This window comes from Protomyctophum parallelum, assembly GCF_964188405.1.
Source record: "Protomyctophum parallelum genome assembly, chromosome: 6".
NCBI classification, from domain to species: domain Eukaryota; kingdom Metazoa; phylum Chordata; class Actinopteri; order Myctophiformes; family Myctophidae; genus Protomyctophum; species Protomyctophum parallelum.
In genome coordinates this window covers 29,692,537-29,720,488 of record NC_139701.1, presented here as the reverse complement: position 1 = coordinate 29,720,488, position 27,952 = coordinate 29,692,537, and the positions used below count along the sequence as shown (strand labels likewise).

General features: G+C 42.6%; 1 protein-coding gene across 3 annotated transcripts in view; it reads left to right on the top strand.

The window, feature by feature from the left end:
• Window positions 1-27,952, top strand: part of sgip1a (SH3GL interacting endocytic adaptor 1a) — an 84,748-nt gene that overhangs the window by 50,892 nt on the left and 5,904 nt on the right. The window contains exons 4-21 of one of the 3 annotated variants that reach the window (XM_083767327.1): window positions 2,319-2,382; window positions 2,796-2,820; window positions 3,686-3,748; window positions 5,155-5,227; window positions 6,184-6,362; window positions 10,437-10,448; window positions 12,684-12,708; window positions 12,942-13,026; window positions 13,838-13,923; window positions 14,943-15,023; window positions 16,031-16,105; window positions 17,917-18,699; window positions 21,068-21,189; window positions 21,318-21,468; window positions 22,511-22,570; window positions 25,793-25,852; window positions 27,125-27,236; window positions 27,614-27,769. In XM_083767327.1, coding sequence (XP_083623453.1) covers window positions 2,319-2,382; window positions 2,796-2,820; window positions 3,686-3,748; window positions 5,155-5,227; window positions 6,184-6,362; window positions 10,437-10,448; window positions 12,684-12,708; window positions 12,942-13,026; window positions 13,838-13,923; window positions 14,943-15,023; window positions 16,031-16,105; window positions 17,917-18,699; window positions 21,068-21,189; window positions 21,318-21,468; window positions 22,511-22,570; window positions 25,793-25,852; window positions 27,125-27,236; window positions 27,614-27,769 — 2,212 coding nt within the window. The remainder of the gene's footprint in view (window positions 1-2,318; window positions 2,383-2,795; window positions 2,821-3,685; window positions 3,749-5,154; window positions 5,228-6,183; window positions 6,363-10,436; window positions 10,449-12,683; window positions 12,709-12,941; window positions 13,027-13,837; window positions 13,924-14,942; window positions 15,024-16,030; window positions 16,106-17,916; window positions 18,700-21,067; window positions 21,190-21,317; window positions 21,469-22,510; window positions 22,571-25,792; window positions 25,853-27,124; window positions 27,237-27,613; window positions 27,770-27,952) is intronic. The other 2 variants (XM_083767329.1, XM_083767328.1) reach the window with 2 other exon arrangements.

The window sequence follows — 27,952 nt, the reverse complement described above, 5'->3', positions numbered from 1 at the left end:
GTGAGCATGTGTAACAGAATAACCCAAACATTGTGCATGGGGTTTTGTACGCTGTATCCCTGAACCGATGTATCGGTGTATATTAGCATACTGTAGGCCAGTATTCACCTTATTGGCTGCCATTGACCTATCTGCAACTAATATGACATTCCCTGATCCTTATGAAGATTTCAATGTTTCCTTGGCTCAAAGGCGAATAACAAACAAACAAACATATCAGTATCAGCATTAACCAACTGCGAAATTGTTGACCATTCATAGGATGCAGGGTAAAGTATACTTTAGCTAGGTCAATGGGAGCCTCTCTGAATCAACTCTCCATTCGGGCTCCTGTCATGCTGACACTGGAGCTAATAGTGGAGAGAAAGTATCTATGACCAAGAAAAAGAGCACTTACTAACTTCCTACCCAAGCACATTACAACATATTCAACATTTTGTGTTTAACAGAACTATTATGTGTTATCATTGCGACGCATTGTTAGCTTGTAGATCGGATATTTTTTATAACGATATTTGGTGTGTGGAAAAAAGCAAAAAAAAATGTTATGGCTGTATGGATAATTTGGATATACAGTAGGCTTTAGTCCAAAGTTCTCCAGATGCGGTTCTGATCCTTTTCTCAGCAGGGTAACCGGAAGGCTCCCACTACTTGTTGTTGTTGTTGTGAAGACATGTCTTATTCATGAGTGGAGCCATTGGTGTTGAATTTGAGCATCAAGCTCAAGAGAAGGGTGTGTGTGTGTTAGGGCATTCACTTCTAGTCGTTTTTACAAGTTGACTAGTTGCGTAGTTTACTAGTCGACTAGTCGATAACTATAATCTACCTGATCCTGAGGCCTACAAAATCGAAGAAAAAAAAACGTATCAACTTATAGCAACACAGCAGACAATAATGTGTTACATGTCACGTGTCACGTGACCACTTCTGTTCCTTCTCAAAGCTTCCTTGGTCTAGGACTGGGAGTGAACTACAGTGCAGAGGGGTGTCACTCCAAATTTGGTGACGTCAGTGTTGTCCGCTGTTTTCTACCGGGGAGGGGAGGGGTGGAGGGTGGCGGGGACAGGCGCTCAGATCAGTGAACCATGATGATCCAACGCCTGATCCCGGGTCACCCGCCCCTTTATACCAGAAATCACGGTGGCTGGGCCAGGCTATCCAAGGACAGACGAGAAAGAATGAGAGAGAAGGGGCTGGGGGTCCATTATGTTTCATTGCAGTGTTATGCTAAGACTGGCAAAATTACTCTGTGAAATCTGTTTATACAGTACGTGTATAGAGCATATGATCTGATCTGGCTTTGATTTGGTTTGTCAGCTTTGAAACCAATGATCAGCATTAGCTATTCATCATTGTACTCCTTTGGTCCAACCTGTGTCTGTGAGATTTTCACTGAAGTCGAATATTTTATAGAATGTACCACTTAAACCCTATACTACTTTGACCAGGGTTCCCCAGGGGTTTGTACTTAAGTTGGTCCTCTCTCTGCTATTTCAGAGATAGTTCGCATATTTTCGCCAAATCTTTGCCTATAATCACATGCCCATAATGGGGAAGTTAGGGTTCATGTGGTTAATGGTCTCTTCTCACCACCTCATTATTCTGTTTCAAGTCATTTTACTTGACCCTTTTATGAGCGACTTTCATCAACAGGAATGCTGTTCAGAGGCAATGAAGTTAACTTTCAATAGATGTACATGTTTTCATAGCAGGATGCTGAAGAACATCCATAATCTATTGTTCCTGAGCATTACTCGGTTTTATAGACTAATTGGATACAGTCAGGTCTACATTTAAAGTAAATAGTTTATTGTCTTGGTGTTGACGAGAGGTGATAATACACTCATGTCCAGATTATTTTAGTCAGCCATAGGTTTTGAACCAACTAACAACCTTCCATGTAACATGATGACACACAATCGATTTTACGTGTCATCTAAAATGTGTTTGTTCCCCTGTGCCTCAAGGCTGCACGCATTATTTCTGTTGTCTGATGCATGGATATTTATAGAGTGCTGATGGCTCTGCCAATAATAAATTAGCTTTGACACTTTTAAAGCCCTGGATCAATCTACCATGACCATGAGCACAGTTTTAGCCCTGAAAAAAGGTTTGGCTTCAGACCGTGGTCCTTACCTTTAGTCCACTGGTTGCTACTGTGGAGCTGGTCCTCAGATGCTGTCCATTTGAAGCTTCCCACCCACTCACATGCACACGCACGCACACACACAGAGAGAGACACACAGACGCGCACATATGATATGGATATAACTCTACCTCCTATACTTAATCTCCACTCCCTTCTGTTTCTATTTTAGGATTGAAAAAGCGTACCAGGAAGGCCTTTGGGATACGGAAGAAAGAGAAGGACAATGACTCCACGTAAGTCCTCCTGTCCGCTGTAAACTGCTACAACACAGACAGAATAACAATGTTTTTATTTACTTTAACCTTACTAACCTCACCAGATTGGTGTCTGTGAGAATGAACAGATGCTGGATATACAAGAAGCCCGTACTGTACACACTTGGATTAGGATTTGGACCACTGTTATTGAATAGAGTCCCAATAACGTGGCCCAAGTGTTGCCCCATGAAAAACAAAATAAACCTTTGTGTGATTTGGATTAAGATCTTATAAGCTAATACATTGATGATTTTGTGGGTTTGTGAGACTTAGTACACAGATGGCTGCATAGATTAATCATTATTCTGCTCTACAATTAGGCAAGTTGTTCAAAATCTGCACTCTTTTGTTTTTTCTGTCTCTTTCCTCTCCCTCTTCTCCGCTTTTAGGGGGTCCCCAGACAGAGAGGGGGGTGTAAGTATGAGACAACTTTTAATAATCAGTAGCTGATTAAATGTTATGGATTGTCAAAGGAAACACCTGCTTGTATTGTACTGTACAAGCTTGATCTTCTACTGTTGACTTGAACAATAAGACATGAATGCTACACAGAAAGCCATGTATTCATCAGTGTATGTTAACCATTTTAACAAATTTTAACAATTAATGGATTGAATCAAATTATATTTCTATACTTTTCTGATTATATCGTTTACATTTTCTGTGTTCTGATCCTTCTTGCCTGGCAGGAACCCCAAGAAGTTGAATTGGTACAGAGAGTTATTCAAATCCTACTTTAGAGTAGAGTAATCCCTAGAATCCTCTAGTTATTTAGAGTAGAGTCTAGAGTGCATAATTATGTATAATTAAAATACAAAATATATTTGAACTGAATAATGAACAATTTCTATGATCCTTTTTTTGTTTATTTCTCAAATTGTCTTATATTTTAGTATCTTGAGCACTAATTGAAAGGGGGACGGGGTCAACTGTTTATCCGTCCGCCTTTGTCCGCCTTCTCCTACCAAAACTAATTTGCCAAGACATCACAAAATCACTTGTCTTGGGTCCGTAGATTAGACCTGGAGACCCAGGAGAGCTGTCCCGAGGAGCTCATAACCTACAGTACTGCAGTCCAGCTCCTGACAGTTTATAGCCACTGAAGTGTGTCAGGCCAAACTGAGCCATAAAAGACAAAACCAGAAACAATGCTTTTGCAGCTCCTTAGTAGTTAACAGAATAATTATAGACTCATCTGGTGGTAATAGAGTGGTTTGGTTGTGTATCTGTACTTTCATTGCTTGGTGTGAGGTGATTTCTCTTGTCCTCTCTTCATCAGCCCCAGAAGAAGACCAATGGGGCTCCCAACGGGTTCTATGGAGAGATTGACTGGGACAGATATGTAAGTAAACGTACTGTATATTTGAGTCTATATGTTTTCTGTCAGTTGGTTAGTCAGCAGGTATTTATGTTGCAATTTGTAAAGCTATTGTTATGCTGCCCATTTGTTTACATTTGTATTGATCGAGACTTTAATCACTAGCTACTTTCATTCTAGCCTCGGAAACCCAGACGTTTTTATTTCCAGGGAGGGAAAAAAAAGTCTGGGTCCGAGTCCACTTCAATTCGGCATAGAGTAGCGCAAACGTCGATCACTCTCTGCTGATTTCGGATTGTCTGCATCTTTGTTAAATTGACGTGTGTACACACACACACACACACTCCTCTCTCTCTCTGTCGCTCTAATTAATCAGTCTCATGTCGCGCAGCTGTGTCTAGATTCTCCCGGCGGATCCGGCCGGGAGCTGCCTATGCCATAGAAAGCATAGGTGGACCCCAGGCTACTTTCATTCTAACCTTCACCCCTGTTACTGCCAGTAGACTTTATCCACGTGATGGTCAAATCAATATGCTGGTGAGCAATTTCTGGACATAAAGTACAAGATTAACAGTTCTCTATTACAATAATGTGGATGGATCAATGGATTTATACCAGATATGTAAATAGGCCTACTTGTAGCTGTGCCATATCAAACCCCCCCCCCCCATATTTTTTGCAACTGAATGGCTGGAAAAGGGAAATCAAGACATGGTACTTGCATAAACGTTGCATGTACTACGTTCCTTAATGATTGTATAGGTTCATGTACTACGTTCCTTAATGATTGTATAGGTTCATGTACTACGTTCCTTAATGATTGTATAGGTTCATGTACTACGTTCCTTAATGATTGTATAGGTTTGAGTTTTTCTTTATAATGTATTTTCTCTATTATTAAGGTTATTGTAAATTTGTATTGGGGGCGGGGCGGGGTACACGAGACATGGCCAAAGCATTTCCAGGGGTCCCCAGCCAAAAACGTTGAGAACCCCTGGTATAGAGAACCAAGGTCTGACATTACTGACAGTTATTTTTTATATTTAACAATAACTGAAATAAACAAATCAGCTGCGTGATTTCAATGGTGTTGAAAAAAATACACATTTATCCAAAGTGTAAGAAAAATAAATTGTTTCTCCAAACACTGGAGAATATTCATATATTTGATAAGCATTGTTATTAAATACATGAATATGTTTTAGAACATGTTTTTTGTATGACGTGATATAATATTTTCCTATGGGATCTCAGCAGAAAAAATGCTTATGTGACTCTCTATCCCGTAAAAGTAAAACTTTGTCAGTATTATTTCCAAAACTCCTGGGGCTAAATGACAGTACAAACCCATTTATTAAAGCTACAGTACTGAGATATTCCTACATAGGCAAACCATTTTAAACAGGTTTTCATTGTCCTGTGTGTTTCAGAACAGTCCTGATTTGGACGATGAGGGCTACAGTAACAGACCTGAGGAGGAGGAGGAAGATATCCTTGGAGGAGATATCCTTGCTATACTCAGTTTACAGATGTGTACAGATGTTTACAGATGCCTCAACTACAGCATGGATTTTAGTCTACTCTTAAAAAGATAACTTTGTAGTGTGCTTACTTATAATGGTAATATCACTCAGAGTCAGTACATGGGTATGGTTATACTGTAATAACTGCCTACACATAAATACTGGACTACATGTTGTCTCAGTAAAGGCCTATTCATAGTCTGGATTTTCGGTGATGAGGTGACCACCGCTCCGGTGGTGAGCTGACCACCCGAGCTGAAATAACATTGAGCGGTGGTGAGTAAAAACAGAGAGAAGGGCTGGAGCAGTGGCGGTGCTCCTGACGTCATGTTGTATTTCGGTGGTCACCTAACCACCGTAAATCCAGACTATGTATGAGCCTTAAGACAGTCCTACCCCTATCCACAAGAAGGAGCAGTGCACCAAAGCATTATGGGAATTGTGGTCCAGGAAGGAAGTGAGCCCAGTGTCCATGACGTCATGGATACTTGGCTCACTTCCTTCCTGATATACAAAAATGTCTAAAAACACACATTACCCACATAAAAACCCCAGGAAAATGTTTCTTGTCTCCCAAACATCATTAAAATAAGATCTGGTTGCAAAAGGAGTGAAGTATCCCTTTAAATATAAACCATGATGAAGCCCATGAGCTGTCACCAGACAGAGAGAAGCCCTGTAGCCTCCTTGTGAAGCCTGGAAATATCACGCTAATCAATAGTTATACCCAGGCGACCGTTAGCTAGTATTGAACTGAAACAAACTGATGCTTTTTTTGTCTTGACTCAAAAGGATGTTCATCTGTCTGTAATTACCTTCTAATAGACCGACCGCAGACTAATATTGAACTAAGCTAGACAGACACGCAGCCTCTGACGAAGGCTAGGCACACAAACAGTTACGGAACTACTACCATCCTTAACTCTTGGTTTCCACCTGCGCCCAAAGCCAAGGCACATTTCTTCTCATCTGATGAGTCAGAAGAAGATGAGGAGCATCGTAAAAAGTTCAAAATCAAGATCAAACCCTTAAAGAAAGACTGTACTGTGATAGAGCCTTCAGTAGAACAACTGAAAGTGTCCATAGGCAACATAGCTCTTTCTCCAGCTACTATGGTGAGTAGCTGTGACGTCACTGCGTGACTCGCTCCTTGGTGTTTGTATAAACGTGATCTATGCATGGTGTGCTTAGTGCACAGCATTGTTGCTCCATCTACAGTATGTGTTTGTGTATCTGTATTCTGTTCACCAGGAGTGTGTAACTTCATTCCTCGTTCTTTTTGAAGATTTTTTCTTCTGGTGCATTACTAGTACTGTGCCCCTGTTGTGACTGTTGAGTCACATGCCTGCTTCTGACAAGTCCCGCCATGATAAGAATTATAGCTTGATTTAATGAGACTGTTAAATTAAATGTCTGGGTTTCAATCCCACACTGAAATAGAACCCATATTTAGCTGATTAGCTGATTATATGTCTCTTCATCTTAACTGTTGATGCCCTGTCATAATTGGAAAGGCATCCACTTTGACATCAATGGGGTTCCACTTCATAGAACTTTAGCACAAAGCAGATCTCCCATAGTCACAATAAATTCGTAAAACAACCCTGCTCCATTTTGAACACAGTTCAGCTGGTGAGTTCTATTTCTCAAGAAGGGATGTTCTGGTCAGTTCAGGTACTTCCCCTGGCCTCCACCCACTACTTCTCCCAACTTTCCAGTGAGCACAGCTAGGTTGAGTGTCAGTCCTATGCTGAATAATTCAGATAGGAAAGTGGGCACGGTGAACGCATGTGTTGGTCTGCTCTACAAAGAGAGAGCCAGTCTACGGTCATATGAACCTCAGGACTCAATAATTCATCCAACCTCAGAGATGTCTGTTGCTCACAACGTGCAACATTGAGCAGGTGTACGTATGAATGTGTGTTAGAGCCAGGTATATCGGCTGATATATCGGCAAAACCTGATATATCGGCCATTATTTTACTTGTTTACAGTGTATCTGCAATTTTGCTGCAGGTATAGTTTTCCAACATTTAAAAAAATTGCTCACAACAAGTGAGCTTGTAGATCGGCTCCTTTTTTTGAAAATGTTTTAATATGGCTTAAGTGGTCAAATAGAATATAGTTCAGTTCATTCATGTTCATTCAGTTATACTTTTTCCCACAGATTATCCTGCTAAGCATTATCTATCTATGCTCAATCAACTAAATTCCTCTGAATGTCTTTGATCGATGTGTTAAAAATACTATACTGTTCTACAATATAGTATTGTAGAACAGGATTGAGTGCATTAGAGGAGTTTTCTCAAGTTATAATTAAGATAACCTTGTTCAGAACTCCTGTACTTGCAGGACTTTTTTCCTTAGTTATACAATGTGAAATGATGTAACATAGCATTGGCACCATTCTGTAGTCTGTGGCATCCTCCACTATTGTCTGTCTAAATACCAGTACCGTTCCCTGCTCCTTGGCCCCTTTATTGACACATCTAGCACCATAGTTTGGACTGAGTTCTGGAAGTCCAGTCTTTCCCTCGCACATGAATTATACATGAATCACACAGCCTTCCCTTGGCCCTGGCAACTGTACACATGACTGTGTCTCCATGGGAACGAACAGACTTACCATAAAATGCTTTAAAGGGAAGAAGTACAGGGGCTCAAGGGTTAGCAGGCCTTCAGACCTTTAAGAAAAACAGTTTTACTGTGTGTGCAATGTGCATTTGACAATGGATTTGACAATCCAAATCTTTTAGAGAACTGAATTACACACACCTACTAATGTATCTGGGACACAGGGTGTATACGGCTTATCTAATGTTGCATAAAGTCAGTTTCCATGGTAATATTTGAAATATTTCACACATTGTTGCATGGGACACGAAGAAACGGATTAATAGTTTATCCCGAATATAATCTTAGATGTTATCTACTGTCTATAATAATAATATAATACAATTACATGGAAAATGCTCTGTACTTTATGAATAAGTAAAATGTTTGGTTGGTTGGATGAATGGAATGCTTTAATGCTAAACCAAAGTTCAGTGCTAAGCCTGAGATAATCCTACTGTATGATTCATACACGTACTTTGCTTTGAATTGCCTGCAGTAATGTCCCTCTGTGTTTCTGCCTCTTCTACCCATCTCTCTTTTCCCCATGTCTGTTTCTCTCATGTCCCTACTTTCTCTCGCTCTCCCTAACGATGCTAACCTCTGTAGAGAAGTCCGGTAAGCATTTGCTTGGCATGCTATTGCATTTGTCTCTTTACTTTGACTTCTAACACTTTCCCCATCTGCATACTTACTTTATGCATGCTTCTAAATGCTAAAAGTACGGTATTGTGTTGTGTGAAATCAAGGTGGGAACATGCCTTCAGCGCTTGCTGAACATACAATGGACTGGAATTATAATGTGCATGCTCAGTTCTTGTGTCATGGGTATCATAATGAGCCTGTGCTAATCTAATTGCCAGTTTGTGACCATGGCCTGCTCCTTCTGTGTTTCTCGTATTTATTTATCAGTAGGAATGTGTAAGTGAGCGAGGTGTACTGTAGATGTGTGCATAGTGTATGTTCAATAGTCTATACAGTACACGTGTACCGCATTTTAAGTTGTTTCCACTGAGTAAGACCTCATAAATCTGGTTTTAATTAGCGCCGGAGTCTTTAGATTCCAGGGCTTCAGCCCCATTACTACTTATGACCACCACAGAAGTAGTGGAGACCAGGGAAAGGTCAGATGCCTTTGCAAAGTTTGCAACTTCCTTTGCTACCAAGCACTTGTTGTGAATCTGGGGAATTCTCTTTACCATCTTGACATGATCAAATCAATGAGAAAAACTGAGTTTTAGAGTGAAAGAAAATGGATGGATTATGTTTATTTTTACGTTGTATACGGCACCATCAATGGACAAGAAACATGTTTTATGATTCGTTATTTTCTGAAGTTTAAAATGTTATCTGAATGGTTGCATTAATCCGTAGGATATGTTACAGCAGTGTGCTGGTACAGCGAGTCAATGACACAGACCAAAAGGCCACAGCAACACCACTTCCCATCCTTACATATGGCAGGCACATTGTGTGATTGGCACTGACACACAAGAGCACGTCGTCTCCTCCACCAGCGTATCCAATCAGATTAATCCTCTCACTAATGCAGCCAGCCCCCCTGTTACATCACTATGATCATTCATGGCTCACTGCATGGCTGGAACCAACACACAAGAATGAGGGATGCATGGGGAGAGGAACAGAGCAGTGACGCAATTGCAACGGGAAGTAGGTTGATGGAGAGATTCCCTGCAGAAATGAAAAGCAACAACAATGTCAGTGGGTAGACGGAGGAGGAAATTAACGGGAATTTGCTTTGGATGATGGAAAAGCAGATGTGATTATTAAGATGAGACTGAATGAAGGATAAGGTATTAAAAGGATTATGATCAAGATATGTGCAGATGAATGGATTTTGATACTAGCCTGTGAATGATGTGCAGTCATCATGAACATGCAGCCTTGGGCCAATTTCCTTAACCACTTGAACCCTGTATATAGTTAGTTGACTGGGCTTCCCCAGGGCTCTTTACTAGGTACACTACTTTTTCCCTCGACACCAAATCTCTTTGCTGAAAATTCACGAGCTGAAAATGCCATGCGCTTGTAGATCTGATATTTTCACTGAATGTTCCCCCATAATGGGGATGCTAGATTAAGAGTGAATGTGGAAAACAACTGGACACTGCAAATGGCAGTGATTTCTCCACTCATCACATATATACTTAACACATACAGCACTGTGCATGAGCTCACATACACATTCACACGCATGTTGTTTGTGAATGAGTCATCAACTCCTCCTTGCTGCCTTCCACTCAACAAGATGTGTCAACCTGAAAGCATACGTGGTGTACTGTAGAGCTTATGCCATGGTAGGAGGCTGCTGAAATATCACCGTATAGGCAAACATGTGAAAGCTCTCAAATTGTACAATGCCTAATAAGGAAAGTGCAGTGCCATCAAATGTGATTGTGTCACATCGGCAAATATGTCTCACCTTGAGAAAATGAATGTCCACTCCTTGTTCGTCGTTTTTTGAGCCTCCAGATTCGTATCATGTGATGTATCTTTTACTGATTTGTCACTCTCTGACCAGGGGTCTCTTCTCTCTTCCTTTTTGCTGGTCACAGAGACGTAGCCCGGTAAGTGTAATTTCCCTCTGTGTCTGGTGGGGCCAGGGTAGATAAGTAACACACGTTTTGTCCCTTTCTGCTCCCCTCTGTCGTTTGTGGTGTCAATTGAGGTAATGATGAGAGAGAGGCTACAGTGGGCAGTCAGAGTTGCTACAGTAACGGCTGAAATGTAACCACTAATTGATATCAAAATATTACTGGAAATTGATAACTGAATACTAAACAATCTTTATGATTTGATCATTCATCAAAACATTTTGGGGGGAAAGTTTCTATATCAGTTGTAAATGACCATATTCACAAAGAAGAAGAAGAGCAAAATAGCTGCTGTGTGAAGGTCAGTTTATTTGAGTGATGACAAATTCAGATGATGCCTGTCCTCAGCCACCTCCACCTGATCTCTCTCTCTTTACCCCTCCTTGCCCTTTCATTCATCACCTTACTCTTGTGCATGTTGTCTTTTATGAATGTGTACTCACAGACTCGCATACATTGGATCAGGTGTAATGTAAAGTGTAATGCTCCCTCACGTCTGCCTATCAACACACTTCCTGTCTCTTTCACCTTTCCCACACATTCTCCCTCATCTCCCTCATTTCCCACACTCCTCCTCTCTCAGTCCCACACAGAGTGTTTGTGTTGATGGCCGCTGTCTAAAGCCCAAACCACACCAAAGGGTTGGGTTGGGACAAATCTCTTTATTTATTTGTTTCTTAATTTTTTATCCCACGATTTTGTAACCCATTTTTTCACCCAGTGTCAATTATCTAATGTAATCCTGGGCGCTACACTTCCTCTGCCAACCTGGGGGGGGCAGTGGACTGACCTCATGCTTCCTTCTATGCATGAGGAGTCCAAGCTGCTTCTTTTCACTTGACGGGGGAGAGTTTTCCCGGCCGGACGTAGCACGTGGAAGGAACACGTTATTCCCACCAGTTCCTTTCCCCTCCATCAGGTGCCCCAGCTGGTCAGGAGGAGGTAGTTTAGAGACCAGGATTACTGCATGTTTTTGTGAGGGTACCTACCCTAGGGAACACGGGAAGAACATGCAAACTCCACACAGAAAGGCCCTTTCGCCAACCCCGCCTCGGGTATGGGCACTGATGCCGTGGAGGAGGGAACAAAACTGTTTTTAAGGTAAACCACACCAATGCAACTCATTGAGTTGCAATGAGTAGCATTGGTGTGGTCTTCCTTAAAAACCATTTTGTCCCGACCCAACCCTTTGGTGTGGTTTGGGCTTAAAATGTCTTCCTGGGGGACACAATGCTTACAGCTACAGCACAGTCACCCATTATACATAGAATTGTAACTACTATTTTCACGCCTTTGACGCGCTCAAGTCCAACAGCAAAAAAAAAGAAAAGGTAATGGCTGTCCGCTTTCCCATTATGCACCTGTAACCCAAAATGCATTGCACTGCATGATGCGTGTGTCACGTGATCGGGTGTAGCCAATCTTAAAGGGTAATATTGGCGAAAATAAAGCAAAAACAAAAAAATGCAAGCACATTGAAGGTGGTGAAAGCCTGTAGGTGAAGCCTATATTGGAGCCAGATCAATGTCACGCGAGGGGCGTGGAGGCATGCAGAGCGCCAGCGCGTTTGGAGATAGAACTGCGAGCAGTGTTGGCCTAGCGCAATAGCTACGGAAGACGGGGGCGTGCAATTAATGCAAATGTATTTCTGATCTGTTATTGTGTTGGGCATGAGTATCTGTGTGTTAAGAGGAAGGAAAGCACTGGAGCATCTCTGTCATTTTAAGCCCTTTTAATTCACAGGGTGCAAGTACAAATTGACAACATTTCGATGTGTCTTGTCACATCTTCGTCAGGTCATGACATAAACTGCCTGAGATGCTCCAGTGCCTTCCTTCCTCTTGCTACCTGTCCTGCCTCTGAGATGCATCAGATACCACAGGCTTGAGGCGCGGTGGAACTGTGTGTTAAGTTTGATTTATACCTTGTTGTGTGTCAGTGTTGCACGCTAAAATTGGCAGACATACAAGCTCATGGCGCATCGCGCTGCAATGCACTGTGTAGTAACGCTGTGCAACAATGTATAAATCAGGCTTTAGCTATCCTGTACGCCTGTGGAGCTGGTTGATAAGCAGGAAGTTAGGCTGGTCTCATTTGATTAAGTCATCCTGAGGCTAAAGCTCATCTCCTGACCTTCACCAATGAACAGGCTGCATCATTCCTCGTATATGTTCCTGTTATTCATTTCCATATGCTTTCTCATTACAGGGTTTGGTGAAAAGGGATAGCTCCAGTAAGTATTTAACCCTTATACTCATTTCTTCCAATTCAGTAGTTCTCACACTTTGAAGATCTTTCAAAAAAGAAAAAGCTCTCTGACCTTGTACTGTATATCTGCTATTTTTGAATACCTAACGCTAAAATCCTAAATTACACAGATGCTTTCCTGGATGTTGTACCAAAGTAAATAAAAAAGTAATGTTCTAAATATACAGTATATCAATATAATATTCTTGTTGTTTCCAGGGGAAGAGATCGCTAGACCAAGACGCACTGTACCCGTTGTGCCCCCTGTGGCCTCCACGCCAGCCCCAGTGCTCAAAGCACCCAGGTATGAGCACCCATGCCCTGCATCAAGGTCATTGATGCTTTGTTTAATGCTACGGTCACCGAGTCATTGTTAATGCATTCGGATATACTAAGCTCATTTGGACCAGAATGAAGAGCACAGTTTACATAATTCTTGTTAGTTGGGAACATTCCTGTAGTAGGAGATCCCTTTCAATGTATGTGTGACAAGTATCAATTATTAGTCATTTTACTGCTAAAACCCTATACTTCAGTGACTGGGGTCTCCCAGGGGTCTGTTATTGGCCCCTTACTTACCGGTAATTATCCCTAGCCTACACCATATCTCTCAGATTGTTTGCATAGTAAGACGTGCCCAGGTTCATGTGGTTAATGAGCCCATTGAGAAGCTGTGAATGCATTGCAGTTGCAGTTTTTAATACAGTGTCAGTTGCGCTGCAACACGTTAGCTTGTAGGTCACCCCAGAGTAAGGACACTAAGGTTCATGTTGTGTACGTGACACGGTGACACCCTGGGAATAAGTAATTCAACAGCCACTGCAATTAATCCACTTTGTGTGGCTCCTCCTGTGACAAGATTGCGCATTCATGGAATTGTTATACTTTCTCCAAAGTGGTGGTGGTGGTCCACAACTCTACTATCATAAAACATAACGTCTCAAAAAACACGCTACTGTTTGTAATTAAGGTTTGCACTTTGTAGCATTAGTGCAATAAGGGCCAGTGCTAAAACGCACATATTGTACCGGTAGTATTGATGCCTCGTTGATATTGAACAGAAAATAGAATGACACAGATCACTACAGTACATATTATTTATATTTTTGTTCCAGTAGTCGGCAAACACCGATCCCTGAGGACAACACAGCCTTATTTGGGCCTTCTCTGGAATCAGCCTTTGGAGAACAGAAAATTGAAGGTATCACCACTTACATTTTATATGTTCACCTACTGTGTGTATTTGTGTGTGTGTGTGTGTGTGTGTGTGTGTGTGTGTGTGTGTGTGTGTGTGTGTGTGTGTGTGTGAGAGAGAGAGAGAGAGAGAGAACCAGAGCTTGCAGTATACATTTGTGTGTGAATATTTTTTATAGGTCTGTCTTTCCTTGTATCCACCTTTTTTTCCCCCTGTGCATTTGACAGTAGAATTACTTCTGTGCCTTTGTTGTCAGTTTATCACATTTTAGTCTCCCAGTCTGAAGTCCCCAATGTTGTTTTGCTTCAGGATGTGTGAGCACTGAGCAAGCGCCAAGTGTCTCTCCGAAACTGCCAGCTCGGCTGTCACTACGTCTCTCTCTCTCTCTCTCCCCCCCTTCTTTCACTTACATTAGTGTTCTTCCTTGAGGCTTTGACAGCAAAGCACTTGTGAACCTCTTTGCTGAGGTCAAGAGGCAGGTCACATTAGTGTACGATGGTGTTTGTTTACATGCAGATTCTCCCCTCGCCCACTCTCACCGTCACTCTCAGTCCCACCAGATTTCACTGTGCAAACCTGTGTAGGCTGGGGGAGGTCTTGTACCTCTTATGCAATAAAAGGTACAAGTTGATGTGTGCTGTACCTAACACCAACATTTCCCTTTTAATATTTAACATTCAGAGAAAAGAAGAAACCGCTTTGATGCCATTATCATCAATGGCCTATAGACTAGTCGGCATATGCAATCAACTTTATAATAATGTGGACATCACATTTTTTGAACACAACATAGTGTATTGTTCAAATATTGACATGATTAGGTTTACAGTCAGAAGCATGTGCTACAACGGTCTTTATCCAATGGATTTGAATAATATTTTTAGCCTGAGGTGCTTTCAAGTTGAGATATCTGGTGATATAATCGAGACGGGGGGCAGCAAGATGTTTCTTGAGATCACCAACAACATCCCCCTCTACACCTGCCCCTTCCTAAACCTGTATATTCTGTCCTTCTCTGAACCTAGTGGTTCTTTCTGAGTCAGATGTCTGGGGGGCCTCTCTGTCCCAACCAGAATCCTCTTTGACAAGACCCTTCCCCACAGGAAGTAAGTTTGATTTTATATCCTACCCTGCTAGTTGTATTGCGCTTCCTGGAATGACTGCACGGACCCATCAAGTCACCTCATGAATGGCCATCATCATCATCATCATCAACCCACTAACAAGTGGAACAGAGAACTGAGTTGGGTGGGGTGGGGGCGTTGTCTGTGAAAGACTGCGGTGCTCACTCCCTCCTTTCACTCACTAACATCCTTCATTTTCCTTCACTCCCATCCTTTCATTATTCAGACAGATTATTCACTGTTTGATGTACTGTAGCTCATTTAATTTGAGAGGTTCAATATTCAGGCAACCATACCTCCTTCATCATCACCTCCTCTACCTCGGCCTGACATGTGGCATGGTGTTGAATGTGCTGTATCACGTGGCATGGTTGGCTGGTCGTTGGATGGATATTCTCCCACCTTCCAGTCGATATGGTGTGACGTTAGACCAGTGATTTTCAAACTGTTTTTAAGTGAACCCAAATTTGATAGTTTTACTGTTAAGGCGCAAAATGGTTGTGTGTGCTGTTAGAGTATCTGGACGAATCTTCTAAGAACAAATTAACTAACATAGGATAATTGAATGCATATACAGTACAGTGGTAGACTATTACCCAGTAGAAGTGATGCTGCTCGGCTTGAGGTTTGTTAACTGAGGGCAACTATGAATGTCAGGCGATAATTTGTTTATCACAAGTGACACATGAGCCTTATTTACTCACAAAAAGACGACGGGAAAATAAGACTTGATTAACACAGCAAGCATGGCAGCAATGAACTCATGCTGTGTTTTTGAATTCACACACAGTGAGGTGTCCTTTTTCCTGTCAAATACAAACTGCGTTTAATGCCACCATTCTAATAAACAGTTGTACAGAGCACTTTAAACGTCTCTGTTTATCCCACTTTAAGTCCCACAAACCCACAGTTTGATAAACACTGGTACTGACTTGGCACGAACCTATAGACTGACTGGGCTGCTTATGGCCATACTGATGTCATTGCAGCACCGCCTCCGCTTCCACCTAAGAATGTCCCGACCTCCCCCCCTGCGGCTGGCCCTCCCTCTGCAGATGCCACTGGTAAGAGACCCGGGTCACCCTGCTTCCCTTGCTGCATCATACCATTGCCCGAAGGACTGTCTCAGCTGTTGTATCTCTCTCTAACTCATGTGTTATCGCTCCTTTATTACTTGCACAAGCAGAGCTCGCAAGTAAAGTTGTTTGTCCGGTGCTCTGATGCGTGACGTAATAAAGGTAGGTTTCAGATTACATACATGTATACATAGAGGCATTACCTTTAATCCACCCGACACTGAAACATATCTTTATTACGTCACCATCGAAAGCCAGTTATACCCTGGCATTGGTACATATCTTCATTACGTCACTCTCAGAATCATGTAGCCATGGCATACGCATAAAACAACCCAAGTAATCACAGTATACTACTCATCAACTTACGAATTACATATACAAATACAACTTACATATACATACATGTGTAAGATGTGTCCTCCAAACATGAAACCCAATTACAACTCTCAATGTTTTACAGAGAGGTTGAGATTTGAAAATTCGTAGCGGTCGACAGTACTTGCTTGCGCACTAGTAGGCCATTTATGGCCTACTTGTGTGCAGCGCGCAAGTAGGCACTCGACAGAGTGCAGTTCTAGTTACTTGTTACTTGCGCAAGCAGAGCGCGCAAGTAATAATTTCGCCAGGTCTCTTCCGCCGTGACAGCTGTCCCGCCATTCGGTGTTTATGCAGAAAAACATCAAATCTGTGCCTGTTTTGCTGGGACCAAACGACCACAAATGACCATATCTCTTACGTCAACATTTAGAGCTAGTCATATGTATACTATATACATAATCAGTCAAAATAAAATAGCAAATTGTGCCTGATCTGCTGGGACCAGAGTACGTGGTGTGTATATGTATGACTAGCTCTCAATGATGACGTAAGAAATATGGTCATTTGTGTAATCTGGTCCCAGCAAACCAGGCACAGATTTGCTGTTTTCTTGCATAAACATCAAATGGCGGGATGGCTGTCACGGTTTTTGGCGCAAAGTAACCACAGTATACCGCTAGAACTGCACTCTGTCGAGTGCATACTTGCTTGTTGCACACTAGTAGGCCATAAATGGCCAACTAGTGAGCAAGCAGAGCGCGCAAGTACTTTCGACCACTAGCGCTAGTGCAGTACTTAATACTAGGTGTTTATATGCATAAAGTAGGTAGGTAACACATAGTTACACCTAATGATTATACAATTCAAACGTTCCTTCACAGAGATACTGAGATTTAACAGTTTACAGCGGTCGAAAATACTTGCGCGCTCTGCTTGCGCACTAGTTGGCCATTTATGGCCTACTAGTGTGCAACAAGCAAGTATGCACTCGACAGAGTGCAGTTCTAGTTGTATTCTACATACAGTATGTATGCATATTGTGTCTGTATATTATAGTGTACATGTACATTCATGGCGTACAAGAAAAATAATGTAACTACTGTAGGGTGCCTCCATTCACACTGATATTTGAACAGTAAGTACTCTCTGCTTACAGTATCTAAATATTGCATTAGAGAAGTTTATTAAAGTTTTTCTGTTGGAATTTTAAATGAATACCAATGAATGCAAATGGGATCTCCTGAGAGAAGTTCACCCCAAAAATGACTTATTTCCTATGAATTACGCACCCCATGAAGCCTTGTTTTTGTTGCATTCCTGAGCCAATAATTTGATGACTCAATTGAGTCTCCTACTGGGCAGCCACCCGTTCATCAAGTTATTGTCTCATGAATGCAACAAGAACAAAATAATCTTCATTGGGTGAACTACTCCTTTAAAGAATATAATAATTTGATTAGTCATTGACTCCATCTCAGCAGAGGCAGAAAGTTCTCAGAAGAAGCCGTCGATAGCTGATGTGGACAACATCTTCGGCCCAGAAGATGACTCGGCTGCTACAGAAGACACAGGCGATCAGTGGGTCTGCTTCAGTGAAGAAACCCCCGATAGGTCGCCTGTATCAAAAGACACTGCACCTCCATTCCCCTCATCCCCACCACCTCCAGAAGAGCCTGCGCCTCCCTTGCCCACATTGCCACCACCCCCAGAGGACCCGGCGCCTCCTCTCCCTACCTCTCCACCCCCAAAAGAGGAGCCTGTGGCCCCTGCGCCGACCTCTCCGCTGCCATCAGAGGAGCCAGAGTCTGCAGCAACTCCAGTCCCCTCTGTCTCCTCCCCACTTCAAGACCCTGTACCTCCATTGCCTGCATCTGCACCTCCTGGACCAGAGGAGCCTGCTCCTCCTGCCCTGCCTCCTCCCACGTCCCCTCCTCCAGTCTCCATCACGCCTCTAGACTCGACCTCCAGTATCGCCCCGGCACCCGCTCCCAAAGCACCCACACCCCCTGCCGCCACTTCTCCTGTCGAGGAGATTGAGACTCGGCCAGTTCCGGCGCCTCTCGTCCTAGCACAGGAGGAGCCACCCACGATCCCAGAAGCCTCCCCACCGAAAGAGGAGCCCAGTGAAACAGTCAGCTCACCCAAAGATGCTAGCCAGGCGAGCCGCAGCACGACACCCCCACCCCCACCCCCTCCCCCTACGTACCGGGCAGTGGTGTCTTCACCAGGCCCTACCTCCGGAGGCACCGCCACTGGTAGTGGTGAGTTTCTCTCACTCCACATCCCCACCAGCAGGTTAAAACTCATCATTAGTTTCTAAAGCACGATCTTTAGAAAATCGTGGCAAGGGCAAGCGCCATCTCAAATAGCTGATTGCATGGACCAGTAATGTCTCTTCTCTAATTATAGTCTAGACTGCATTTGTTTGTAGACAATACAGTTACAAAACAACTTCTGAAAAAATAAATTCACTGACAAGGGCATTTGGATAATGAACAAGGCCTGGCAATTCTATGGCTCTTCTTCATTAGAAACTAGAGCCTTCATCCACATTCCTATAGAGCAATTGTCTCCTGGAGAGAGATGTATTGTAGCTGTTGGAGTATGTGCCATAGAAACCTGCTGAATCACTCCTATTCGAGAATGTCTGTGTTAAGTGGAGAGTGATGGCATTTTATTTTATTATTTATGTGGATCTGGACCTCTTCAGACACAGAACTGTGAATGCAACGGGACACTTTCTTGGTTATTATATTAGTCGGATTAGTCGGACTATAGCAACATCTATAGTATCCATTAAAATGTGATATAAGCTGGGGATAATATTAGGGATGTTTAGAAAGAAAACAAGCCACACACATACAGTACTATACATCCTTCTGAAATGTTTAGATTTAAAGTTTAACTTTAAAATGGTGGATAAGACGAAGGCAAATGATGAAACTCTGTGGTTGCTCGTCCCTGTGCCATGTACAACTTCGAAAAAACACAGATAACCACAAAACAATATTCATGAAGTATGAAGCAAATATACTCTATATAAATAAATAGTCTAGAATTTATATAATAATGTGCTTTGTAGTTCACCCGATTATTTCAGCTTTATGCTTGAGATGGTGAAGGCCCTCTACAGTGGGACAATAGCAAGAGCATGGACAAGATATTTTTCATTTTGTTTAGTCTCACTAAAGTGGCTCTCCAAAAGGTCACCTCATAATGACAACACACAAAGGGAAGAGGAGCTACACTCACTGCTGACACAGCACATCAGAGCTGGGATAAGAGTGGGCGTTCTTGCTCGGAATGCCTAGTTCAGCTATGGGAAAGTCATATTCTTAGATAAACAGCGGGGGCTAAGTTTTGTTAATGCTCAGTGATTTAAATAAGCTCCCATAGGAATACAAGCCAATTAGAAGAACAATGAATTGTCTGACGCATGCGAGTCTGAAAACTACCGTTCATCTAAAGAACTTTTAAAACTAACGCTGTCTGACATAATCTCAATTTCACCTATACAGCCCATCAAAAACAGTTTTGGTAACATGAAACGGAAATAGGCCATGCAGTTGGTCAACATTGATTAATTCAATAGAACACCCTTTTCTATGGGTATAAAAGAGCATAATACAAAAGACTGAGAATGCAATGAATGTATTATTGCTACACACAGTGACATTTATATTTACAAGAATAGTGAAGCTTAAAGGAGAATTCCATACTAAAAGGCTTTCTTACCTTTCTTTGTAGTTGTTACGTCCCCACCAAAGAGGTCCAGGTGTTATTTTGTGCAAAAGCTCCTTATTGGCTATTTCCCCTACTATAAGCCCTAAATGAATTGCATTGAATTGAATGGGAATTTAATGGGGCTATGGGGTGTTGTGCTTTTCCATCGCTCAAAATTATAATTTCTTTGTATATATCCTCTCTTCATAATGTAAATAATATCCCAAGCGGCACACTTTACTACTTCTTTCGAGGAACTAGCATAACACCCCATAGCCCCATTCAATTCCCATTCAATGCAATGCAATTAATTGAGGGCTTATGGTAGGGAAAATAGCCAATAAGGAGTTTTTGCACAAAAAAACACCTGGACCTCTTTGGTGGGGACGTAACAACTACAAAGAAAGGTAAGAAAGATAAGAAAGCATTCTAGCATGGAATTCTCCTTTAACATCAGGGTGAACATGGCCAAAATAATAAACAATTACAAATAATGGATTATATACAGAAAGGGAAAGATGCCTAAATTGTAAGATGGCAGCAGGTAGGCTAATGCTAATAAGGGGTACATTTGGTTACATTCAGACATAATCATCATAGTTTAATCTCACCTACGTATTTCAAGCACACCCACAATTACACACAGGAGACACAAAGAGACTATACCAATCAAGCAGCGTTTACATCCTTTGTTTTCACCCCTGCTTGGAACTTGGATGCAATGGGTACTAAAAAAAGCACCTGTTATTACCTGGTATCAGGTATTAATGAATGGAAGAAAGTAGGAGAGACCATTGTATGACAAACTGGGACTATGCATTGGAAAGCAGAGAGCATCTGAGATTGCAATGTAGTGTCTTTCACCTGGAAAAGGTGTCCATGTTAGTGTTACGTTCTCTTCTGCAGGTCCCTCCTCTCCGGTGCGACCCACCACTCCATCATCTGTCAACCCCACCCCACCTCCGCCTCCGCCCCGTCCTCCATCGCGGCCCAAGCTTCCCCCTGGGAAGCCCACCGCAGGGGACATTGTAAGTGTTGTACTTTTCTTCTGCTTATGATGAAATGCAGAGCAAGACACACTGCATGAGACACATTGGATGAGTAATGAGCAAAATGAGCCTTAATCTCCTACCACGTCTTCCTCCTGTCTGTCCAGAATCGGCCCTTCAGCCCCCCGGTCCACTCAGCCAGTCCGCCTCCCATCGCCCCCCTAGCAAGGGCAGAGAGCACTTCTTCCATATCCTCCACCAACTCCCTGAGTGCGGCCACCACCCCCGTCGGTAAAGAGCTCTCCGTGTCCGTGTCAGGTAAGGTATAGCCTCGTCTGTATATTCCAAGTGGATTATTGTTGCAATGGTAGCTGAAGATTGCTGTGTGTGCGATGTGCGTGCACACAGCTTACTAACAATTTGCTTGGTTAAATATGTCTATACTTTTAAAAACACTACTTTCACTTGAATTAGGTCCAATCAAGAATGTCTCCATTTGCACAAATAAGTAATTAGGCCTAACTCTCCTTATATTATTAATGCTACATGATTATCAGTATAGTCCACCTGCTTCCGCATGCATGCACGCACGAACGAACGCACGCACGCACGCACACACACACACACACACACACACACACACACACACACACTTTTACACACACTGAGCAGCCCCTAGGTGTGAATGTTTAACTACACTTGTAACTTGAGTGTGCAGTAGGAATTTGAGTTTGTGTTCAGCAAATCTTCCTGGATTAATAAAGGGTCAAAAGCACACAGAGCCTTAATGATCTATCTTTAGATAATTGTGTATGGCGTTGTGATATATCTCAATAGACTAGCATAACTGAGTCATGATTACATAAATACAGACTGCAGGTAGCTGCATTAAATAAAGACCACAGTCCCTGGTTGAAGGGTTTTTTTTTTTTTCAAGATAGTGCAAGAAGTGACAATATGAAATATACAGACAATATGAAATATACAGAAATATACAGTATTCAGTGAAACCAGGCAGGAACATTGTACTCATCACTTCTGTGTAGTGCATTCACTAAAACTAAAGTGTCACAACGTCACTATCATTGCCCTAGAATTACACATGATTAATTCACTGTGCCTTTGTTAGTTACACAATGCCATACTCTACTTCAAAGCACACCATGTTTAATTGCTGTGGTTTAATTACCAGCTCCCCCTATCGGTTCTTCACTTTGATGTTCTCAGCACTTTTATTTTAATTCATTTTTTGTTGTATTTTTAATTAACTTTTTTGTATCTTTTTTTCTTGTTTGGTCTGCCATCTTTTCTTTGTGTTGCCCCCTTGTTTGTCTTTTCATTTTGTCCTGTGGCTTGTCAGAAGATGATGCTTATGTAGACAAACTGCCCACGTTTGAGAGACACTTTGATTCATTTGCAGGTATAGTAACAACCCCAACAACCCCAGGGTGGGGTGGATTTGGGGTGGAGTGTTCCTGTGTGACTTTTGAACCTGTCCGAAGCCCATTAACCACGATGCAGGATGCAAAGACTGATTTATACTTTGTTGCATGCCTGTGTCACACACCGAAAATAGCCAATCTACAATCTCAAAATGCGTCGCAGAATGTGAGCTTGGAGATTCTCCATTCAATCGGCGCGCAACATGATGCACAACCAAGTATAACTCAGGCATAATAAGGCATGCAGTAAATGGGTAAAAGACCATGAATTGAGTTTGAGTTTGTTTTTGCTGTCTTGTGATTGCTGTTGAGGCTAACAGTCAAAAGTCTTGATACAGTGCAGTATTAAGTCATCGCTGTAGGGTGGAAGCCCTGTATGCCCTGTATCTACAAGCTCACAACATGGAGCGTTGTGGTGTGTTGTGAGGTTGTAGATCTACTATTTTCACTACTTCACTCACCCGGTGCCAGGTGTGCCTTTTGACGCCTGTTTTCGTTTGTACCTCCCCGCTGATGATGCCTTATCACGCCTCATCATGCCTTTTTTAATATCAATTGATTACGGTGATCAGCTGCGTCCAGTGTACACTCAACACTCCAGTTTCCATCTGGTGATAAAATACTGAACCAACCGGAAATGGAAAATCCGCTGGCTTATGCTTTCTATGGGAACACAGCTTCTTAGAACGTAAATATCTCGGATTCTTCTTTAGACCAAAAACAAGCTTGGTTTGCGGCTGATTTATCTAAACGATAGTATTTTGTTTACAAAAAGTATGTTTTGGTTGGATTAAATGACAATCGCGAGACATGTTACATAGCGGATTTTTACTTCCTGACTCAGTGGTTTCCAGCCAAAACGGCTTTCAAGTTAAGAGCACATTGACTTATAATGTATAACGGCCTGCACCACACTAAGCCACCACTAGATGGCGGTCAATGAGTTAAGTTTAACATTCTTGGATGTTGGGCATTAATTTACAAATACGAAAAGTTGAAATATGGAGATACAAGGATTCTGCCCGACAGCAACAAAATCTTTATTAGTGTTTTAACATAGTATAACATGCCTACATATACGATATAACCATAATGAAAGGTTAACTGCTTCACGTTCACAATCATCTTTAATAACAAGCGACAAAAGGTCATTGTTATGCAAAGCTCTAATTGCATAACTCATAGATTTAGGTCTTGTTGAAAGATGCAGGGACACATTTTTCTTTGTTCGACATGAAGCAGCACTGATGGGTAGCTACTAGCAAGCTAGTTTTATTTATTTTCCTTTTGCTAAATCATGCCATCCAAATGCTCAACAACATGACAAAATGAAAAGCTACTTCTGAACTTTTCTGTAAAAGAGCTAAAATGTCATTCATCGCTTTATTTATCTTCCCACATGAGACTTTCTCTTTGTGTTTTAATGACTGTGCATCTGTGGCAAGACTCACGTTACCATGGCAATCTCTTGTCTGTGGACAGTCATTTTGTGTGTACAGAATGCATCGTGAAGTGACTTATACTAGATACGTTTATTCTGAACCTTCACCGTGTGTGTGTGTGTGTGTGTGTTGGAGAATTTCTTACGAGCTCTTCATCTGTGAGCCCTTGAGATCCACATACAGTACACTCTCGCTCCTTCCAACTTTCCTTCACTCACTTACAAAATGCATTTTGTCAGATCATCAGGCCTCCCTCCTTAGGGGGACCTTTGATGTCTGCCAGGCGAACCAGGCTGTTGAGCAACTCAAGCTTTTTGGTATTCATGTCACACTTTCGCTCTCCTCTTGAGGAGCCGTGAAACCTCAAGTCCTGCCAAGTCTCTTGTTCCTCTAACCCTAGCCCCCAACCTTTAGATTAGCCCTCACTCAACCCCTGACAACCACCTCTCATACCCGTTAACTCATCTCCACTCCATCCAGGGACAAACACCCTCTCCAGCTCCCTCCCACCCACCCCTCTGAACACCTGCCCCTTTGTTTGCCTCAGTCTCTGTTTTCATCTCACCGTCACCCACTCTGTTTTGGTCAACTCATTAGTGTGTTAGCCCTGTGGCGACCGATCAGTGTGGTTGCAGTAATTGCCCGACTTCATTCGTTTGTTCGTTCGTTCATTCATTCATTCATTCATTCCATATAAACCTTGTAGGGTCCCTGTGATGTCATGTGGTTCAATACATCATAATACATCATACGTACTTATGCAAGACTCAAAGCTTGAAATTGTCGATGCAACCACACTTTAAATGTCTCTGAATTGCGACTTTCTAGTTGTGTGTGTGTGTGTGTGTGTGACTGTGTGTGTGTCGTAACATAATGCCTGATTATACATAAGAACAATTTCCGTTGAATGCATCTTAATTGTGTGCAAAACTGGCAAGCGTAAACTCTATCTACTACATTATAGGAATGCTTGTTCTAGTCATGCTAGCCCTATAGTCATTATTCTACAGAGCTACACTGTCATGACTGCCCCCTGCAGGGTGTTGTTTGGCACAACAGCTTGGCTCAGTCTGTTTCATAACACAACAAAGTGGTGGGTTGGGAAATGACAGTGAGGTCTGAGATATTTCCACCAAGTTGTAGATGAGTAAGGTACGTGCAGGATGATCAATCTACCAACATCCAGTGCTACGGATAGAGACAGAGTTTGGTCATAAGCATCATCTCGCTCTCAAAGTGCTCTCTTCATAACACCATGATGGATTGTCATGAGCAGCTAGCATCAAATCATCTGCTAGTAGTACATGGATACATTGAGGAAGAAACACATGATCCAGCCCTGCCTATCTGTGGGTGGACTGGCCATCGTGATCGCACCGTACCACCAACCAGTGGCTCACACCCGCCCCTGGCTTCACCCTAGTCCTGCCCGGCCAAAACACACACATGCACACACCCACACAAACTCACACGTATCCCATGTTCTGTTCTGTCCTGGCAGTGTTTTAGCTTGCTGTTGCCCCCCTTTCTCATCCGTCCACCACCACCACCACCACACATAAGTCTTCACCTCACTGTGACGTGTGTGTGTGTGTGTGTGTGTGTGTGTGTGAGATACACCTGTCATGTGAGACTCACGCTACTCTCCTTCTCTCCTCCCCTTCTCAACCCCTCTGCCTCACCCACTCTCCACTCCTTTCCACTCCTCTCGTCCCTCTCCTGCCTCCTTTGACCCCAACCCACTCACCCCTCACACAGAGAATGACCAGCCATCCCTGGTCTGGTTTGACAGAGGCAAGTTTTATTTAACCTTCGAAGGTAAGTTTTCTCAGCACCAGGGCTAAACTGTAGCGTGCACGCACACGCGAGCCTCATCTGTGCAAGCTTTACCTCTACTTCGCCAATTACCCCACTGATCTCTCTACTTCCCTCTCCTACACCCTTGCTTCTCGCAATCTCCCCTACCCACTCTGCTCTAACTCCTGGCTGAGCCTACTTCATATGCAGACAACAGCACAATGTTGGCCCCCTTTCGTCGTAAAATTTCTCTCCGTTCGCTGTTTTCCCCTCTCCCACCATATCCCGGATTTATCCGCTGTCATTTCATCTGCGATGAAAAGCGTTCCTTGAGAGATCATCGTTCTTGGCGTACTTAACTAATCTGTCTTCACTTTTCAGTCTTAGTTTAGTTTAGTTTAGTTCTTTTCTTTTTGATCTTTTGTCATGTGGTATCTCTGATCTTGCCAGAATAACTTGGCTTTAACAGCATGTCTGGAACAAGCATGCATCTCTCTCATGCTCTCTTGCTTTCAGTCTGTTTTAATCTTCCTTGTTTCTGTATCCTGATAAAACTCTGTTAACTGTACATTTTTGTAGAGTCACAGGAGCTACTTTGAGAGCTTAAGTTAGATGAGCAAAACCAAGATTGGTTGTTGACTGACTGATTATTTTCATCCCATTTAAGTTTGGTGTTCAGTTCAAGATGTAATCGAGTTCACACTGTTTTGTTTGCATACCATGTTTTTTTTTTCTTCTTAAAGACATTTTAGATTACTTTTTGGCAATGTTTTATTTGTAGTAAGTGTAGAGATACTGGAAACCGACGTCAGAGAGAAGGGAGACATGGAGAGACATGACAGGAGTCGGATTGAACTCATGTGGTCTTTACACTAACTGGCTGAGCCACCAGGCACATGCATACCATGTTTTGTTTCTCATTGACATCCATGTGCGATGGAGATGGTTAGGACTTAAGCAGCACAATAACACATTTAAACAAAACCAAAAGTCAGGATAACACACTAATGCCCCAGGGCTGGTACTGGAGGGGCTGAACCTGTTGAAGTAAACATATAGGGCAGTGTTTGTTAGCTTTGTGTTGATTTCCACAAATGAGAAGGATAAAGTACAAAACGGCAGTACATCAACAGTGTTGTTTGTTAGCATTACAGGCTTTGGCTGCACAGTCTGTCTCTTCACTGTCAGCGCTCCACTCAGCCAAGCTTAACATTGTGTATTTCTCTGTGTGAATCTTTGCGTGTGCGTGTGCGTGTGCGTGTGTGTGTGTTTGTGTGTGTGTACTTTCTCCAGGTTGCTCCAGAGGACCCAGCCCTCTTACCATGGGGGCCCAGGACACCCTCCCTGTGGCGGCTGCATTCACAGAGACGGTCAACGCCTTCTTTAAAGGAGCTGATCCCAACAAGTAAGTCGACATACAAATCCATTCACACACACCCCACATTGTGGCATGGACAATTTAAACCTGAGTTACACATGGTTGTGCATTGAAAATCAACAAGCTCGCAATGCATTGCAGAGTGATGCATTGTGAGTTTGTAGATTAACTATTTTCGGTTACAAAAATAAATCGGTGTCGTGCACAAAAAGGTAAGTGTGAATTAGGGGACAGCATTCTGCGTAGTTAAAAGTAAACTATGGATATGCTTGCACAGTGTTTGGTCTCTGTGTGTGTGTCTCTCCTTCCTGCCTGTACGTCTGTGTTCTCTCCCCCTGGCTCACTTCTCTCTCTCCCGCCCTCCCCTGGCGTGTTCTAACCTGCGACCTCCTCTTGTTCTGAAGGTGTGTGGTGAAGATCATAGGCGAGATGGTGCTGTCATTTCCAGCGGGCATCACGCGGCACTTTGCCAATAACCCGTCCCCTGCCGTGCTAACCTTCAGCATAACCAACTACAGCCGGCTGGAGCATGTGCTACCTAACCCCCAGCTCCTCTGCTGGTAAACACACCACCGTAACCTCACCACACACACACACACACACACACACACACCCTGATAATGTACCAGCCATGATATGCCTGATTTATTCTTGGTTGCGTGCAGGCCGAAAATTGCAGCTCTACAATCTCACGATGCAATTGTATTTTTATGTGTATGTATGTATTTTTGTTGGCCGACACT